General features: G+C 38.7%; 1 protein-coding gene across 3 annotated transcripts in view; it reads right to left on the bottom strand.

The window, feature by feature from the left end:
- Nucleotides 1-21,059, bottom strand: part of GALNT1 (polypeptide N-acetylgalactosaminyltransferase 1) — a 182,603-nt gene that overhangs the window by 96,007 nt on the left and 65,537 nt on the right. For 2 of the 3 annotated variants that reach the window (XM_067569940.1, XM_067569942.1), the window contains exons 3-4: nucleotides 8,441-8,670; nucleotides 2,424-2,598 (exon numbers count right to left, since the gene is read on the bottom strand). In XM_067569940.1, coding sequence (XP_067426041.1) covers nucleotides 2,424-2,598; nucleotides 8,441-8,579 — 314 coding nt within the window. In that variant the 5' untranslated portion in view covers nucleotides 8,580-8,670. Of the gene's footprint in view, nucleotides 1-2,423; nucleotides 2,599-8,440; nucleotides 8,671-16,604; nucleotides 16,623-21,059 lie in introns of those variants that run through there. The other variant, XM_067569943.1, reaches the window with a different exon arrangement.

Below are 21,059 nucleotides of genomic sequence, written 5' to 3'. Positions count from 1 at the left end.
TTCTTCTGTGTCAGAAAATAGTGAGAGTAAAGCCCTTCCCACTGAACCATGGTGGTACAGGTTCTACTGCACCAAGTTGTATGAGATGCTGTACTTCCTGTTGTAACAGGTTCTCATGAACGGGGTCCCTGAAAAGGGACGGGGAAGGGGGTGGTTGAATGGGATAGACATAAATGGGATGGAATATTCACTCTCTAATTTCTAGAACCCATCTGTCTGATATGATGTTTCTCCAGGTGTTCTGAAATGGTGACAGCCAGTTTCTGAATGGTAAGTACTTCCTCTGTTAGTATCTTGGGGGGGCACAATTTGTGTTGTGCTTCAGGTACCTACCTCTTCTAAGGATATTTTGAAAGCCTCAGACACCCTTTTAAAGAGGTCCTGGAATTGTTTGAAATCATCTCCAGTAGTGGGTGGTGGAGGCATTATAGTTTCGTCTGGAGAAAATGACAATAATTCTGGAGAAGTGTTCTCATGATCAGATGCTACATCAGAAGTCATCAGCTACTTCCTCGTGTGGTTCAGAGGGAGGTGAAGCCATTGTTGTTGTGGAAGAGTGTAGTACTCTTGACCTTGGTGGGTAATACAATCTTTGAGCATTGGGCCCTGTACATGGCCCAAGAGTCTGAATATTGCCATTGAGGTGGAAATGGCATAGGAAGTGGTATCCATAGGTGTCCGTACCAACTGGATGCTTGAGATGTTGGGTGGTTGGACAGTCCTGCTTTGGGCCAATGCACAGAGGAGGAGTGGTGAGGTGAATGTGTTTTACCTTCTTCCTCCTCCTCGCCATCGTTGGATAGTAGAGGGCCTGCCCTGAGTGTTGTACTAATGTGGCTCGGACCAAAGTGCTGGTGTAATATCACTACCAAAAAGGGGGGATTCTGGAGTTGCTGAGACTACCAGATCTCCCTGCCTAAGAAACTGCTGCAGTGTCGGGAAGGTCAGTACTGGCATTGGTGCAGCTGGTGTAAGTATTGTTGCTGTTGGTGCTGAAGGTTTCACCGGTACTGTAGGTGGCGGCATAGGCTGGCATGCCGTTGAGGTGGTCAGTGCTGGCTGTCATTTCAGCTCTATGGGTAATGAGGCAGTGTGCTTTTCCTTGCCCTTAGTACCTTTGTCCGAGCTTGCCCTCTTAGGGTCTGTAGCTCTCTGGGTACTTATGGTACCTGACGGTACCAAAGTCTTGGAGTCAGAGGCACTCAGTGCCCTTGGTACCGAAGTCGTTTCTGCATCCAAGGGACGCTTTTTCTTTGTTGATTCCCTCTCAGGTGAGCTTATGGGGTGCTTTTTGGTGGTCTTTTTTTTTAAACCAGACCCCTTGGTAGTTGCTTTTGTGGCTATGCCTAGGGTTGCCAAGGGTTGCTTTTGAGGCTGTGCCAAGGATGACCGCTGGCTTGGAGAAAACCCTGATTCAGGCTCTGATGCGGGTTGCAGTGATTTCTCCATTAGAAGGATTTTCAACTGAAGGTCTCTAGCCTTCCTTGCTCTCACTTTCAAATTGTGGCAATGAGAGCACTTCTGAGGGATGTGCAATTCCCGCATGCAACGGACACACTGCGAGTGACCGTCTGAAAGAGGAATGAAAAGCCCGCAGGTTGGGCACCACTTGAACCATGAGGAAACCAGGCATGCCCAGGTTTTTGTCCGCTGTGTAAATTTCTACTCTTCTATTCCCAAACTATAAACTATAGGAAGAAACGGGAAAAACCTTGGGATGAAAATATTTTTTTAAATGTTTTTTTAAAACAAGTATAGGGAGAAACAAGGAAAGAAAATAAGGATTTACTAGGTTTCTAATGAGAACAGCTAACTATTAAGTATTAACTATTTAAGAAGAAGGGTGCTGCTGTGGGCTCCGACTCAAGCCAAAGGCGGTAGAGAAGGAAACTGAGGGAAGATTGGTCACAGAGCGCTATGTAACCGCCGAAAAAAGCACAAGACGACGACAACACATGTGCGATCAAACCAGGCACTGCTACTACAAATCTCTGATCTCACGCGCAGGGCGCTCGGACACCTGAAGTGGAGCACCCACAGGAACACTCCTCAAAGAAGAAAGGTTTATTTTAATGAGGAAAAAATGTGTTTATTTTAAAAAAATCTAATTTTTATTTTAGAGATTTTTATCCATCTTGGTTTACCCTCAACAAGACCAATTTAATTTATTGAAAAAGCCTAATAATCATAACTAACTTCATTGTTACAATAATGGTAAATGAAATTTGTTGGCTTTGCTTTTAAGTTGAATTTTACAAATGGACCCCCCAAACCCATCAATTCTAACAATCGCTTGTGTCTTACAGCTTTCATATCTATACTGATTACCAATATATACAAGAACTATGGTTAGTATGGAGAATTCTTAATATGTGTTCTTCATTTAAGTAAAGCATGCCTTCAATAGAATAGAAGGTACTTACCCTTCTAACCTGACATCCGGTAACGATCTGTTGAGTGCAATCATTTCACTTGCCATTAAATTAAACTGATTTATTTTAAACATCTCTTTCATTTTTTCTTGATCCTCTTTAGGAATAACAACAGGCTTCCCCATTTCTCCAGGACCTTCATGTGGTTTCTGTACCAGTTCTGGAACTAACAAAAGAAAATAAGTTTTAATACTTAAATTTACAGATGAGATGAGACTATTCGGAAATTTACTGGGGAGATAAGACTATTGCAGGCATTCTTATGTTTTCTTCTAATTTTTGTTTTGCAAGGGTTATCTAATTTGTTTAATGAGCACGGTTCCATATGAAGCAAGAGCTGAGGACAGATTTAAAATTTGACATTTTTCAATACTGGAAAAATAAAACTTCAGAGTATTAAGATATTTAACAAGAGCAGTTAAGGCCTATTCTCAGCACCAATTATTAATTTGGAGGATCAACAAGCACCTCTCTGTCATCACATTTGTATTGTACAAATGTAGTGCATCACAAATTTAATTCAGTTATGAAACAAACCTCTACGTTTTCATTATATTTCAAAGACTTTCCCAGAGGGGAAAAAAAATCAGTGTGGGTTTTGTTTCATATCTAGTAACATCCACTACTATAGATTAGAACAGAGGTCCCCAAACTGTGGGGAGTGCCCCTGTAGGAGGGTGTGGAGGAACATTGGGGGGGGCACAGCGGGGAGGGCCTGGGACAGCCCCCATGGGGGGCAGGGAAGAAGCATCGGCCAGAACTCTGATCCACTCCCACCGCCCTCAGCCTTGTCCTGGCCCCCAGCCCCAGCAGTTGCACTGGCCTCAATCCCTGGCATCTGGCCCCCCAGCCTCAGCCACAGCAGCCCCCAGAACCCCAGCTGCTCAGCTTCCTGCCCGTCCCCCACTGTGGCCCTCACCCCACTCCCAGTAGACAAGGGTAAGTGGGAGGGGGAGCACAATGTAAAAGGTTTGGTGACCACAGGATTAGAAGGTTGGTAAAAGAAGTTATTTTTATATAAAAACAAATAGACAAATTCTACTGAACACTAAAATTCTGATCTGTATAATATACTTTAAGATTTAAGTATTTTCCTAGAAGCTCAAACATCTCCACTGTTTGCAGCAGGCCTTTAAAATATGGCAGGGTGAATGCTCTGCAACCAAAGAAATTAGTCACATGAAATTTGTTCAAGTTTGGCTGAGAGATGTACTGTTAAAAATTGCCAATTGCCAGCCTGCCTGATTCAATGAAATCAACATGTTCCTGAAGAAAATTGCAATTCTAACAAATGGTTTTCCAAAAGAGAACTGTTCTACTGGAAGATTTTCAATCATCTTTAATTATGACCAGTCTAAGACTATGTTCATCTTTCATCGATATAACGTACGTCACTTGTGGTGTGAAAAAAAGCCAAAACTCTGAGTGACATAAGTTACTCTAACAGAAGTGTTGGTTTGGACAGCACTAAGTCAGTGAGAGAGCTTCTCCTGCTGACATAGCTATCGCCGCTCATTTGTGTGTGTGGGGGGGGACGACGACCGCGGGCATTTAATTATGTCAATGGGAGAGCTCTCTCTCGTCAGCATAGAGAAGCTACACGAGAGATCTTACATTCGGTGCAGCTGCATCGGTACAGTTGTGCTGCTGTAAGCTCTCTAGTATAGACATGGCCTAATTCTGTTATGTATCACTGGACCCCTTGCCTCATTCAGTGCACAGTATGGACAGTGCTACCTAAATTCTGGGATCTCTCAGCTTTCCAAGTGCTGGACTTTACAACCCAAAAAATGACTATTAAAAGAACATCAGAGAGACAAGGTGGGTGAGGGAATATCTTTTATTGGACCAACTTCTGTTGGTGAAAGAGATAAGCTTTCAAACTACAAATCGCTCTTCTCAAAAGCTTGTGTCTTTCACCAATGGAAGTTGGTCCAATAAAAGGTATTACCTCACCCACTCAGTCTCTTTAATATCTTGGGACCAATATGGCTACAACAACACTGCAAACAAAAGAACATTATGTATTTCAGAAAATATCTCCAATGAACTGCTTTGATATTCAACTGGTCATAAAGGGGACCTTTGGAATATTATAACTATAAAGAGATGTTATAATTCTGTTTAAAACAGTGTCTAATCAGCTTGCTAAATGGTTTCATACTCAGATTCCAAACCAGTACTACTAACAGAATGCTAAATTAATATATTCTACATCAAAGCTAATTGTTAACTATAATATCAAAAATTTAATTGAAAACATAATCTTTCCATTCATATTATAAGACCATTCTGGACTAACAGAAAACAGTTATATGAAGCATTATTATGTATGCAACTTTGCTCATTCCCTAAATTAAATTTATCTTAAAATATAAATTATCAGTTCTGTTATAAAATGAAGTTTCTAGACATGTAGAGGATTAACAGTTCAATTTGAAACTTGACTTCAGCGAGTTGGTAGGAAATTAAAATAGTTTCTCGTGTCATCACTAATGCCAGAGAAATAAGAAAGATAGCTCCTTTTAACAGAAAGGACAAAACTCTCTATGGACAGTTCATAAAAGTTTCACATTACCATTCACTAGTTCTTATTTGAACATTGTTTATAAAAGTTGATTGAGAGCAGCAATCAAACAAACCATGCAAAAACTCTGAAAATGCAAATGATCTAAAACACAATTGCTTTTTCAACCAATTTTTATCATCAGTCTTCCTTATTTTGCCTGATCCCTTTCCCTATCCCAGTTGCTCTGTTCACCCCTTACCCCCTCCCCCCTTACCTCCTCCACACACTTGTGGTACTACATATGTGCAAAGCATTTCTCCAGCTACATCAATAGGAGCAGTAGAGCAAGGCAAAGTCTCCTTCCTCTACAGAGACTAGGGTTTAACATGTGTTTCCCTCTCCTCCCAAAAAACAGTTGCAGTGTAGTGAGGGAACAGGACTTTCTAAGAATTTCACATTTAATTTGTTCTCCCAGCATCATTTTTTTTAAAGGCACTTCTGATCAGAATAAGTTAGTCACATTAAAAGCTCCAAACACAGATCCTGGCCTTAAAATCACAAGAGCCTAGACACAATTGTTTTTACCTTCATAACACCCTTACCATTTTACAACTGGACACTAAGGCATAGAGATTAAGACCAAAGTTGTCAAAGCATCTACTAATTTTGAGTATCCCCTTTGAGATGCTTAGGACCTGATTTTTCTGAGTACTTCCAGTTTATATGTTCTAAGCACAGCTGCCATGGACTTTAGTTACAATTGTGAGAGCTCACCACCTCCGTATATCAAGCCCTATGTCTTTCTGATTGGGCACCCAAAAATGAACTACACAGTTAATGGCTGCCTCCTAAAAATTTGGTTTAAGTGACTTGCTAAGCTGCACATTGGAACTTCACAGGTATCCAATCCAGTTCTCTGGGATGGCATTCAATCGCTTAAACCAGGAGATCAACCTTTCTCTTCCTACAGTTCCCTGCCTCACTACTCAACTTCCACCTCCATCTACAAACACCACCAAGCAACTGAAGTGCTGACCAAAGGTGAGAGCCTGACTGAAGGGAAACCAGCCAGTCTGTGGTAAGAAACACCTAAGTTTGTAAGGTTGCTGAAAGTGTTAAGCTTAGTTTAGAATGCATTTTGCTTTTGTTTCCTCTTGACCAAATCTGACTTGTTATTCTTTGATTTATAATCACTTATTAACTGCAGAGGATTTTAAATTTGTTTGTTTTATCTAAAACACTGCATTTGGGTTGAAGTTTGTGGGAGATTTCACTGAGAATAACAAGGTTGATTTCTTTGTTAAATTGCCTTGAAGGCTAATGGCATATTGGGCTACATTAGTAGGAGCATTGCCAGCAGATCAAGGGAAATGATTATTCTTCTCTGTTCAGCATTAGTGAGGCCACATTTGGAATAGTGTGTCCAGTTCTGGGGCCCCCGCCCAATACAGAAAGGAAGTGGACAAAGTGGGGAGAATCCAGTGGAGGACAACAAATATTATTAGGGGGCTGGGCACATGACTTATGAGGAGAGACTGAGGGAATTTGGCTTGTTTAGTCTGCAGAAGAGAAGAGTGAGGAGGGATTTGACAGCAATCTTCAGCTATCTGAGGGAAGGCTCCTAAAAGGATTGGAGCTAGGCTGTTCTCAGTGGTGGCAGTTGACATAACAAGGAGCAATGGTCTCAAGTTGCAGTGGGGGAGGTCTAGATTGGATATTAGGAAAGTCTTTTTCACTGGGAAAGTGGTGAAGCACTGGAATTGGTTACCTAGGAAGATGGAGATTCACCACCCTTAGAGATTTTTTAAGGCCCAACTTGACAAAGCCCTGGCTGGGATGATTTAGTTGGGGTTGGTCCTGTTTTGAGCAGGGGGTTGGACTAGATGATTTTCTGAGGTCTCTTCCATCCCTAATCTACTATGATTCTATGAAAGAGAAGTTTATGTATACAAAACGGTCACAAATTTTGTTTAATAAATTGTATAAGCTGTTATATTTAATTAAATCCAGTTACCATCCTAATGCAGCTTGACACACTTCATGAAAAAAGTTAATTATCTAGTAAATAAGCAATACATCATTCACCTTTTTCTAAACACATTAAAAATATATAATTCAGAAAATCAGTATAATTGTTGAGAGAGAGAGAGAGAGAGAGAGAGAGAGAGAGAGAGAGAGAATGTGTGTGCATGTGTTATATGGTACTATCCTAGGTAGCAAATAGATACACCTAATCCAGTGTAGAGACTCTATTTAGTTGTAAATCAGCATGTTTTAATTATATTAACCAATCAGAATGCACCTTTCTTTAGAAAATAAAGATATTATAAACAGAAAAACTGATTAAAACCAATTATTTAAATTGAGGCTTTCCACTTGGTGATTTAAATTAAGCCATCCTGAAGTTTGGCAGATTATAATGGAAAGTGATAGGCAATCTTAACTATAGCCAATGCCAGCTCCACCTGTATTTTACAGCTTTACTTGGTTTGTTTTATATATCTGCAAAGAAAACTAGATATACTTGTATTGAATCCAGACAATCCCCATACATTATACTACAGTAGCAACAGTTTTACGCTGTTTAAAATATTCTTTCAAAAAGCACTGAGCTCCTTTGGCTAGCGTATGACAGCTATGCTGTGTAGCAAAGGAGGACAGGAATAGCAAAGTTTTCTCGAGGACCTTTGGTACAGAATAAAATAGTTCCTGTTTCAAAAATAAGCATTTAGTGTAGATCTCAATATTGGAGGGTTTACTGTACTGATTTTAATAAATGGCTTTTGTTCCAAAACTTATTTGCTAATGAGATCACTGTCCTTCAAAATGACTACATTGATTCACCATATTCAGCTTAGTTACACTGGTGTAACACTACTGAAGTCAGTGGGGTTATTGCAGATTTACATTATTGTAGGGAAAGATTTGGATTATTTTCTTAACTCTGTTTTACCTTCCTATTCTTTCCACAGTATGGCAGATTACTAAAGTCATTTTAAATCAAATCTGCCTTCAGAATGCCTCAAATCTTGAGAGTTCCTACACAACCTCCAGAGTTTAATTTAAAAAAAAAAAAGACTGAAAACATTTGTGGGTATGTCTATATTCACGGCAGCACTGTTGGCGCCACTAGATCGATTCCGCAGGATTGACTGAGCGGCAGTGGAGACGCACTAAATTGATCTGGAAGTCAATGGTGTTAATATATCCATGAAAAAAGATTAACACTGTTTCGACAGGAGGGCATTTCCCCTCAGCACAGCATAGTGGGGACGCTGCACTATGTAGAAGTTAGGAAGTCAACGGGAGATACACACCCTACTCTATGTATCTCTTGACGTGCGCATCTCTTGTCAATTGCCGCTGAATTTCGCTGACAGTGTAGACAAAGTCTGTGATATGTACAAGATGAAACCACACTTATACTGTTGGGTCTTGTCAATGGGCAAATTTTCACTGATGATTTAAACAAAGTTGTAATTTATGAATATCCACTCACCATCTCCAGCAGGTAAGCCTCGCTCTTTCTTCTCATCACATTTGTTGCATTCACTGAAGTAAAGCAATAAAAACATATCCAAAAGGACCCAAACCAGTGAGGTGGCAAGGACCACCTTGCAATATGCAAATTTTCTCATGGCACTTTAAGTCAAATACAAAAATTAAAAAATATAAATAAAAGTGTCAACAAGATTGCTTTAGTCCAGTTTATGAGACCACGTTCTGTATCTGAAAAGAAAACAAAGAGAACAGACGTTACAAAAAAACCCAAAATGAAAAGTACCACCCAAAGAGGGAGTTTTAGTTATTTTAGGATAAGTAATTTATGTTTCAAATTTCTTATCAGAATGGTCCACACACAAAAATTAAGAAAAGCTCTAGGCATTCTATAGGTGAAAATTGTACTGACAACTAAGGCAAGTAAGTCTGGTGACGTGTTACCACTCATGCCTCCAAAATACCAATGCCAATGGCCAAAATACCAAGTTGTCCGGTCAATGCAAAATAGAACATGCAACTATATTCAAATTAAAAGCCGCTCTTTGAATTTGGACTTCATACATTGTTTACCCTTTGGAAATTTAGATCAGACCTTTCATTATGCTGTCTAATCACAAAAAATAGCCTTTTCTGACTTTTCTTGGACCATAATACGCTTAGCTAGAAGGGAATTATTAACAGTACACAGAGAATACTAAATTAAATACTAGAATTAGCTTGGTGCTAAATGAGAAAATGAAGACAACCCTTGCTCCAGTCTTTACTGTTAAAGTTTTGAAAATGCCAGTATTTATTTCTAAGACTACTATAGTATGGTAAGCAACAGTTTAATTTGCAACACAGCTGAAAAATAAGCAAGTTTTTTCCATTTTGCTGTTTCTGAAATAAACACTTCCAATTTTTAGGAGATTGTTTGGGCCAAATTCCTATAGCAATTTTGCATTTTATTTTCAAAGTTTAAACAGTGACTATAACTCCCTATTCTACATATAGTAATTAAACATCACATACCATACAGATGGTAAAGAAAGGATTTTCATGTTATATTTGATATTTAGAATCACTGAAATGTAGATTTCTAAGGGACCTCAAGATGTCATCTAGTCCTAACCTCCATGCTTAGGCAGGATTACATATGTCTGCCCGACATCATCCCTGACAGATATTTGTCTACCCTGTTCTTAAAACCCTTGAATGATGGGGGATTCCACAACTTTTAGACAAACTTTTCCTGTGCTTAACTACGCTTACAGTTGGAAAATTTTGCCTAATACCGAATTTAAGTTTCTCTTGCTGTAATCTAACCCGATTACTTCTTGTCCTACCTTTGGGGGACATGGAGAACAATTGATCACCAACCTCTTTACAGCAACCTTTCACATATATGAGGACTTAACCGCCCCCTTAGCTTTCTCTTCTCTAGACTAAATGTGTAGAGTTCTTTCAACCTTTCATAATTCATGTTTTCCAAACTTCTTATACCTGCTCACCTCTAGATTATCTCCAATAATATAATAGCAAATTTCATATGTTGCCTTCAATGGAAGTTGGAGGTCTCAGCACTTCATAGAACAATGCCCTTATACTACACTAGTCACCATCACTCACTGAAGCAAGTTTTCTCCATGATCCCCCAAAACATTTGAGGTCTACATCAGCATATTACACAGCATCAACCTAGAATTGAAGTAGTACTGAACACATTTTATATGCTGCATTAAATTATTAATGTTCTTTTTTAAAATATCAAATTGATTTAGACTTAGCTGTTGGTAATAGGATGCTGCAATTCAAAAATATGTTCCAACTTTGACAAGCTTTTCATGTCAAGAGAGTGAAGAATATTTGTATAGATTAAAAACTCTCAATATAAAATAGAAATTAAAGGAAGAGAATGCTTATGATTAACAGCTTGCTGCTGAATGTTTGACAAAGGTCAAGTTAAAAAGGGATAAATATGCCAAGGTATAAAAAAATAGAAATTTTTCAGAACTGTCTTATATTTCAGACTCCCTTCTATACCCAAGAAAGATGTCTTCACAAAAAAAAATGTCACCATGATTAGGCCACTGGTGAGCTGAGATCACTGCTTATCACACTTACCAATATTCTCTCCACTATTATCTGGAATTCCCTGTGTCAATCTATCTGTTTTCTCACCTTATACCTTGATCATAAGCTTTTCTGTGCAGAGATCACCTTTTTGTTCAGTTTGCACAGTGCTTAGAAAAATGGGCTTCTAGGTGCTACACTATTACTACTACTAATAGTGCTACCAGAACACCTTATGCACCTTTGGGCACTATGTTAATTAACAATTCAGTTATATCAAGTAAAAAACCACATGATTTGCTGCTAAAAGTACCAAAGTAAATATTGATTTCAATAAAAGTTAAAATGCAGTGAAGAATCCAGCAACAGGAATAATGTTAGACAGCCAAAGCAAAAAAAAAAAAAATCTCAACTAAACTGCCATTTAAAATAAGAGCCCTTCTAATTTATAAGACTGGAATGAACCTAATCAATTAATCCAGTTTGACAAATTTCATTACTGGGCAAATATTTACCTACTTTTCAACCTATTCAAGTTTTAGAAATGAACTATTTAAATTCCATTATGCGTTACTTAATTCAAATTAATACTTCCATAGCCATCATTGTAAATTGCTATACTGCAGACTTTTATATCATCGTCAAAATATTAAAAATCAGAAACAAGTTTTGGGGTTCCCTAATTAACACATATTCAAAAATAAAAACACAAACAATGTAAACTTTCTTCTGTCAATTGCTTCCAGCAATATGCTACAGGGTTTATGCTGGTTAACAAAACTGCACAGAACTCTGGCTCACTGCTATGGTCTATCATCAAATAAGTAAGTGTTAAGATTTTACTGGGCAACTCTTCAACCACATGGAATTTCCTTTTTGGGCAATTTCCTCTGTTTCCTGCTCTGGAAGTAGTCTTTTCACCATATGCATTATTGCTATATATGCAACCTCTTCCTGAAGCATCTTTTAATGGGGATGAATTAGCAACTGCAGCCACATTTAGAAACAGAAAACCATAGAAATAAAGTCAGCTCAAACACTAAACCTCCATTGTCTTTACAGAACTTATTATGGAACACTGTCTTTCTTCCACATTATTGGCCAAATTTCATACCATGGAAAAGTGGAGCAACTCAGTTCATATAGGAAAAGGTATTCGTTTTTAGGTTATGAGTAAGGCTAATGTCACACGGTCTCACTCAGCTTCCATGACTTCTACAACTTCCAAAGCAGTCCTGGAGCTTCAAGCCTGCATTTTTTAATTAGTTAGATTTCTAGCCCTTATGATTGCAAAGATATTTCATACATGAACCACGCATTAACCAATGCAGTGTTGTTTTCCTAAGACTGACCAGATCAGACCTGTTCCAGGAAAACTTTAGTGCTCCAGAAAGCATAAATACAGATCTATCAATGTATCTGCCATGACAAACTCAAATCTTACATTAAAATTAACTCACTCAAGTAATGAGACCTTTCAGTGTAAAGCTATGTAGTTACTACTCAGGAGGACAATTACCATCCTGCACCCACCCCTGATCTCAAACTGCTCTTCCCACCACATCCTTAAACTGCTTCATGAATTTCATATCTGATAAGAACACTGGAATAGCCATACTGGGCCAGACCAATAGTCCATCTAGCCTAGTAACCTATCTTCCAACAGTAGCCAGTGCCAGAAGCTTCAGAGGAAATGAACAGAACAGGGCAATTATCGAGTAAATCCATCACCTGTTGTCCAGTCCCAGCTTCCGGCAGTCAGAGGTTTCGGGACACCCAGAGCCAGGGTTTTGCCCTGACCATCTTAACCATTGATGGACCTATCCTCCATGAATGTATCTAATTCTTTTTTGAACTAGGACTGTCAATTCATCACAGTTAAATCAAGCAATTAATGCAAAACAAATTAACTAGATTAAAAAAAGTCACAATTAATTGCAGTTTTAAATCGCACTGTTAAACAACAGAATATCAATTTCAATTTATTATAAATATTTTTGGATGTTCTTACTACATTTTCAAATACATTGATTTAAATTACAACACAGAATACAAAGTGTACAGTGCTCACCTTATATTTTTATACAAATATTTGTACTTTAAAAAATAATATAAGAAATTCACCTCATACTGTAGTGCAATCTTTATTATGAGAGTACAACTTACAAATGTAGAATTTTTTTTTTACATAACTGCACTCAAACAAAACAATGTAAAACTTTAGAACTTTACAACCAACAAGTCCACTCAGTCCTACTTCTTATTCAGCCAATTGCTAAAACATTTGTTTACATTTATGGGAGATAATGCTGCCCGATTCTTACTTACAATGTCCCTTGAAAGTGAGAACAGACGTTCGCATAGCACTGATGTAGCCGGAGTTGCAAAGTATTTACATGCCATATATTATAAACATTTGTATGCCCCTTCATGCTTTGGCCACCATTCTGAAGGCCATGCTTCCATGCTGATGATGCTCGTTAAAAATGTATTAATTACATTTGTGACTAAACTCATTGGGTGAGAATTGTACGACTCCTACTCCATGGTTTCACCCACATTCTGCCATATATTTCATTTTATGGCAGTCTTGAATGACAACATAAATTAAACAACATATTAACCTAAGAACACCTTCACTGCAGATTTGACAAAACACAAAGAAGGTACCAATATGAGATTTCTAAAGATGGCTACAGCACTCAACACAAAGTTAAGAATCTGAAGTGTCTTCCAAAATCTGAGAGGGACGAGGTGTGGAACATGCTGTTAGAAGTCTTAAAAGATCAATTTAAAAGAGCAAAGCCTTAAAACGATCTTTAAAAATCAGAGTTACATTAGCTATCCTCCAGCCATCTGGAACAGGCTGATTTAAGTAAGTTACATACCACAATTAGTAGTTTCATATTTTAGTTCCTTCAGAACTCTCAGAAGGAATATCATCTGGTACTGGTGACTTAGTTTATCAATTTGTTCTAAAACTTCACCTACTAACACCTCAATCTGGGACAGTTCCTCAGATCTGTCACCTAAGGAGAATGGCTCAGGTGTGAGAATCTCCCTCATATCCTCTGCATTGAAGACAAATGCAAAGAATTCATTTAGTTTCTCCGCAACAACCTTGTCTTCCATGAGTGTTCCTTTAGCACCTCAGATCACACAGTGTCACACGGATCATTTGGCAGACTTCCTGTTTCTTATGTACTTTAATTTTTAATTTTTTATTTTTTTATTTTTTTTTTGCTGTTAGAATTTGAGTCTGACTAGTTACTCTTCAAATTCTTTTTTGGCCTGACTAATTATACTTTTACATTTGACTTGCCAGAATTTATGCTCCTTTCTATTTTCCTCAGTAGGATCTAACTTTCAATTTTAAAATTTTCATCTGAAACCACATCTTTTACTCTGTTTAGTCATGGTGCCATTCTTTTTTGTCCTCTTACTTTTTAAAAAAATATTTGGGGTTGATATTTACATATAAAGATTATATAGACATATAGAGATTAAACCAAGTATAACATTTGAAAGATAGAACTGTATACTTTCAGAGGGGATATTAGCATTAGGTTTCTACCTCTACTTCTTCACATAGCAGATACTAAATGCTTCCAGAAATTAAAATGGGTTTGGTGGGAAGGACACAAAGCAAAAGTAATGTAATTTTAAAGTCAGTATTTCTGAATCTGCGGACACAAATTAAAGTTTTATTTCCTTAGCAAATCAAGACTCCAGAGAAAGATGTCCCAGTAGTCAGGGTGCTAACTTGGGACTTGGGGGATCCAGCTTCAATTTCCTACTCTGCTGAAGACTTCAGTGCCTTTCCCAAAGTTACACAGTCCCTTTGCCTCAGTTCCTAGTGTATGTATACAAAATACATATTTCCAAAAGGTACCACCCATCACCGTAGTATCTGGGCACCAAAAATTATACTCGTAGAAGTAAAGAAGTTGCAGAAGGCTGGCAGAATCTCAGCCTAGCGCATATGCCTTAAAATACAGCATCCTTATATTATTACATTTAGAAATACAGTACAACACATTTTTTACAATTTAAGATGTGGTAAATTCACAGTACAGCTCATAAAAATCAAGACAAGTCTAAGACTAAGTTTCAATGAGGTCCTCAAAACTAACTTAATTTGAGGAAAACTGATTCAGTTCACAAAACGCCTTGCTCCTCATAGCCACATTTGGCAACTGGAAACAACTCTACTAGAGACTAGATGAAGCAAAACTAAAGGGGTTTCAGACCGGCAACAAAAATGACTAGAGACATGAAAAAACTTCCATAAGGATACCCTGAAAAAATTGAGACAACAGTTCAGTTTAGAAGAAAAATGAGGTAATAGAGGTGTATATATATAAAAAAAAGTTAACTTCATACTGAACATTGAAAACTAATTTTCTCCAGATATTCTGGAATTAGGAAAATCAATTTTCACTTTAAGATGCTCTTGGGCTGGAGGAAGCTGGATGAAAGAGTCTGATATTTTTAGGTATAGTCAGAGCCATCTATTTGTCAGCTTCGTGCTATAGGAAAAGTTGACTACAGACTCATCCTACGCCTATCAGAAAAATGCACCCCCTCCATGTATGAATTGGGTGAACACACTAACAGATTCCTCTGAAAATGAGGCTCACTGGAGCTCTGTAAGAGCTTTTTCCTTTGTTTTTCCTCTGGTCTAGGACATTGCAGGAGTGATCTGGAAGAAATCCTGAAATTGTCACATGATCAGTTGAACAGAAAGAGAACCAGTGCTAATTTAATAGACCTTAGTCTCTTCTGGAATCTCTGTATATTCCTGTAGGGCCTCAGACTTCATAGTCTGGTCCTAGACTTAGAGACCTTGAGTTATCAAAGGAAACATGAAGGACCCCAGAGCCCTAGCGTTCCTGGCCCTGTTGGGATCTGGATGAAGGCTGGGGTCTGGCTTTCTCGAACACAAAGAGGCTGACTAAATCAAATGTTTCAAGAAATGGGTTGACATCAGTGAGAGTTAGAATACCGGATTGAACCCTAAAATGATTGATCAGAAGGGATAGTGACATAGTTCAATAGAAACTGTGTGTTGTAGCTCTAGCCCGTTAGCATGTTTGGGGCAGAGTCTCTAATTTGGACACTTCTGTCTCTGCTTAATGATTTAGTCCTTGGAATATATAGCCATGCTCAGCAGTGGATGAAGAATGGAGGATCTCTGTAAAACCAGATCTTGTCTCAGAAAGCCACATTCAAAAGACTTTTTGTAGTATTGCTGTAAAGTGAGGGAGGGACACATGGAGAAGAGCAGGAAGGACTCTTTGTTCTTAGCACTGGACTCCACTTCAATTGCTGAAAACACTAAACAACCAAAGGAACATCCAACTTCCATTAAAAACCCTCTTGTAGGAGGACTATCAAAAAGGTCAAATATCAAATGCCTATCTTTAAGCAACAATCTTGATAGCTCCATAAAAGATCCAAATTAATTTAGAATTAAGCTGAAAGGAAAAAAAAATGTATAACCTCAAGCATGCTACATTTGAAGGTCAGAAAAATCAAATTTTGACATGATCCACTTGGCATTACAGAAAAAAGGTCAGCTTTAAATTACTGCTTATACTGTACTATTTCATTTCAGCACGTATTTGTTCCTTTGGTAAATGCATCATAGAAAGTTAAAAGTTAGAGTCCAGCTTCTCTCACCTACATAACTGAGAACAATCGATCAATCAAGTCATCTTCCTTCCATATCACAACCATGAAACAGTCAGACTCAGAATGACTAAATTGATTTAAGGAAAATCAGTGAAGTGGTTTTTTTTTTTGGTTTTTTTTAAACTACTGGCATCAGGAAAAGGATTTTGAGGCAAGATGACATAGCCTTTACAATTTCAATGTTCTTAGTTCAAATATTTATTTAAAGCTTACTCTGTTAAGTTCACTGAAGAAAAGGTTACGGGGAGATGGCCTGTGAGTACCTACATGAGAAGATTTCTGATAGCAATGGGCTCTAATCTAACAAAAAAAGGCAGAACGAGACCCAATAGTTGGAAGCTGCAGCTAGACAAATTCAGACTAGAAACAAGGCACAAATTTTTAACAGTGAGGATAAACAATTGGAACCAATTTACCAAAGGCTGTGGTAGATTCTCTATCACTTGGCGACTTAATATTGAAATTGGAGTGGTATTTTTAAGAGATCTTCTCTAGCTCAACCAGAAGACATGGAACTTGATCCTGGAAAGACAAAGTGAGATTCTCTGGCCTGTGTCATGCGGGCAATCAGGCTGGATAAACAATGATTTCTTCTGGCTTTAAACAACTATGAATCAAATCCAGATCGTGTCAGTAGTGACTAATTTAATGCCATCTGATAGAGGCAGTGGTCTATAGGAAATGGAGTTTTTGGTTTCTCTGTCCAATTAGTAGTGAGGTATTGTCAACTAGAGATGTGCAAATTTGTATTTTTTATTAAGCTAATGTACAAATACCGTCAGTTTGCTCTTTGATAACATATAAAAACAAACCAAACACAAATAGTTAATATAGCCATCACCTCCTGGAGACAAGCCATTTTAACTCTGCTACAGCCCCAACATAACTCAGTTGTTCAGCCTATCCAGGCTAGCAAATTGACATGCTGCTGCTAATTTGGCTTGGCACAATTCATTTTTAAAAAACTAATTTTCACTGGATAATATCTATGTTTATTTCTATGCATTTTTAAGATTATCAATTTAAATTTTTACAGTTCCAGGGAATTATTTAATGCCAGTATACAATGAGATTTAAAAAGTTAAAGCTTTATAACCGTTAAAACACGAATTGTCATCAAATTAAAATAAACAAAGTAAATATCCCTAAATCAAATGCTAATAAGCTTTTCAAACATCCTTTTTCTTACCTGGCCTATCTGTAAATTACGATTACCACGGACAGAAAAATTAGTCTGTGCATGTATGGTGAAATTGACATTTACTGATAAAAATCTAATCTTTCCAAGCCTACTGATAAATGTTGATAACTTGAGGTCAGGATGAAGCGTGCTTTATGTAGCTCTGCTGAAATAGTTTTATCTGGTCCACAATATCAGTTAAATCAGTGGTTCTCAACGAGGGGTATGTGTACTCCTGGGGGTATGCAGTGTTCTTCCAGGGGGTACCTCAACTCATCTAGATATTTGCCTAGTTTTACAACAGGCTACATAAAAAGCACTAGCAAAGTCAGTACAAATTAAAATTTCATACAGACAATGACTTGTTTATACTGCTCTATATACTATACACTGAAATATAAGCATGATATTTATATTCCAACTGTATTATTTTATAACTATACAATAAAAATGAGAAAGTAAGCAATTTTTCAGAAATAGTGTGCTGTGACACTTTTGTATTTTTAGGTCTGATTTTGTAAGCAAGTGGTTTTTAAGTGAAGTGAAACTTGGGGGATACACAAGACAAATCAGACTCCTGAAAAGGGTAGAGGAGTCTGTAAATGTTGAAAGTCACTGAGTTAAATCATTTTTAGCACTAGGAACACATTGACGATAAGTTGATAGCAACAGGTCAGGTTGATAGCACACACTGGACTTGTGTTAAGAAAAGGAATTCTCAGAATGCAGTTTCAATGGTGCCATAGTGGCAAACTCAAGACCCCACCCCTTACCCATCAAAATTATAATAAAAAAATCAAATCACTCAACTTCTACCAAGCATAAAACTATGTAGTACTTCTGGTTTAATATTTGTATATTTTGTTGAAAATTTTAGAGGCAAATATAAGATTCTGTTTCTCTCTCATTCATGTTTCTCTCTTATAAACAACATCCTGAGAAGTGTTTTTCTCCTGCTTTACCCAAAGAACTGTGATCCTTAACCAGTGGTATCCTTGTGCCCTTTACCGAGGCTTTAATCAGACTGTGCGGGCAAACTGCCCCCTGAGTTTCTTCCGCTCCGCCAAATCTCAGAAGAAACTTTGAAGCAGAGGGGAAGGAGGGCAGGTAGTGGAGTACACATAGGGACACATCTCAAAGAACCAGCTATTGTACAGGGTAAGTAACTAATACTTCTTTTAATAGCGTCCCCATGACGTTCCACTCTTGATGACTCCCGAGCATTATCCCTAGGAGGAGAAGGGGTTTTAAAATGGAACCTATTACAGAAAAGAGAACTGCATTACCAGCAGCTGCATCAGACCTGGAGACATGGACCAAGGCACAGTGTCTAGAGAAAGTATGTACCAAAAACCATGTAACAGCTCTACAGATTTCTGGAATAGGAACATTTTTAAGGAGGCCCCAAGCAGAAGTAGGAACCTTTATTTGCGGGAAGAGATTCCCTAAGCCCTTCATAAACCTTGTGGCTGAGGGGTGAGCAAACAGAGAGAAACACTGTTAGTAGCATGAAAGGCTGTTAAGGCTGCTCAGTGAACTTTGATGGAATTGAGGGACAATCCTGATTTCTTAAGGTGTAGCAAGTACTCCAAAAGGAGAGGAACCAGGGCTGATTCAGTGGGCAGCATTGGGGAGTTTGCACCAGTGGCCAAATATTGTCCACTTTTGGAGGTACGTAGTTCTGGTGGAAACTTTCCTACTATTTAATAGTTGTACCTCCACAGAGCAGGATGACTATCCCCACGAACCATCAAGGAACCACACATTGTAGCAAAAATGCCCAAGCTGAGTTGTGTCAGACATCCAGCGTCCTAAGAGAGGAGTTGAGGGACAGCTGAAAGATTATTGAAGGATAAAGAATGAGGTGAAACAGGTAAGGGAACCACACTTGCCTTAACCACTTTGGGGCTATCAAAATGGTTCTGGCCTTGTTTATCACCTTGAGAATGAAAGGAAGAAGAGGAAAGGCATAAAACAGTCTGTCCATCCAAGGCACAAGGAAGGCATCCATCCCCCCAGTGAACTGCCAGCTAAACCTCCCCGGGAGCAAAATAGGTGGCGTTTTTTGTTTGTGGTTGTGCCGAACAGGTCTAATTCTGGAAATGCCCAACTCTGAAAGGTTGTGAGTAGAATCCAAAAATCCAGCTACCACTAGTATTCTTGGGAGGAGCACCTGCTGAGCATGTCAACCATGACATTCTGTATGCCAGGAAGATATACGGCTAAGATCCTTATGTCATGCTTTATGCACTAATTCCACAACTTTATTGCTTCAGTGCAGAGGGAAGGGGGCCTTGCCCCTTCTTGTCAATTGATATAAAACATGCAGCAGTGTCATGACTTTGATAGATCTGTGTCTAATGAGAAGGAAGAAATGAAAATAGGTCTTCCTGACTCTTCTGAGCTCCAGGAGGTTGATATAGAGGGTGGTTCTCTTGAAGTGACTATCTGCCCTGTGCTCTCAGGGAGCCAAGGCACGGCTCCCACCACCCAACCCAACAGAGATGCATCTGCTGTTACAGTCACTGTCAGTGCAGTTGGAGGAAGGGGACCCTCCAACTCCTTTGTTCCAATTAATCTTCCAGCAGCCTATGGAATGCATCATCTTCTGGGGAATAGACGCTTGCCCATATTGTCTGTCTGGCGAGTAAGCTATTCTGAGCCACCCCTGGAAACAGCAGATGTATAACTTTGCATGATTTGTCATGTGACTCAAAGGTTGAAGACAATTTCTGACTGAGATCTGAGGGCTGTCTTGAATTGTTCTGATGAGGCTTGACACTGTCCAGAACCTGTCCATGGGAAGAGATGCCCTGGATGTGAAGGAATCTAGACACACCCCTATGAATCACATGTTCTGAACGGGTGTTAGTGTGGATTTTTCTCTGTTCAGCTGGTGAGCCAGGTCCAAAAAAAAAAAAAAAAAAAAAAAAAGAAAGCGCTGTCCTTGTGACAGACAATACTTACCGGGCGGATCAACCCTTGAGTAGCCAATTGTCAAGGTACAGGCATACTATAAGAACAGTCTGGCCATGTGAGGTAAGCTGCCACTACTGACAGAACCTTTAAGAATACTCTTGGAGCTGAGGAGAGGCCAAACGGGAGGACTCAATACTGGAAATGATCTTGGCCAACCACAAATCGGAGGAATCTTTTGGGAGATGGGTGCATCACTATACAGAAGTAGGCATCCTGGAGGTCAAGGGCCAAAATCCAATCCCCCGAACCCAGGGAAAAAATTATCACTGCCAGCATCACCATCCTGAATTTCTGGGGTCTCACAAATCTGTTTGGGAGTCTTAGATCTAGAATTGCTTTCCACCTTCCATTCAACTTTGATACAAGAAATTAGTTTGAATAGAAGCCCTTTCACAGGTATTAGTTCTATTGTTCCTAAATGAAGAAAGGTGTCTACTTCCTGCCTTATCAGGGGCTCATGAGAAGGGTCCCTGAAGAGGAACAGAAAGGGGAATAGGGAAGGAAGAAGGTAAAGTGGATGATGTAGCCCAATGATGTTACTTCCAGCCCCTATTTGTCTGAGGTGAGATGCTACCATGGATGCTGAAAGTGCAAGGGTTTTTTTCCAAATGTGGGAATGAGGGCAAAGCATTGAAGTTAGCTGGCTAATGAGGGGTGGGAATTTGAACCCTGTACTGTCTTATCAATGACGACACCTGTTTAGAAGCCACAT

The sequence above is a fragment of the Emydura macquarii genome, unplaced genomic scaffold (genome assembly GCF_026122565.2).
Source record: "Emydura macquarii macquarii isolate MOO-44397 ecotype Brisbane River unplaced genomic scaffold, CSIRO-AGI_Emac_v2 contig_2975, whole genome shotgun sequence".
NCBI classification, from domain to species: domain Eukaryota; kingdom Metazoa; phylum Chordata; order Testudines; family Chelidae; genus Emydura; species Emydura macquarii.
Note: the sequence above shows the minus strand (reverse complement) of the source record. Positions and strands in the feature narration are given on the sequence as shown.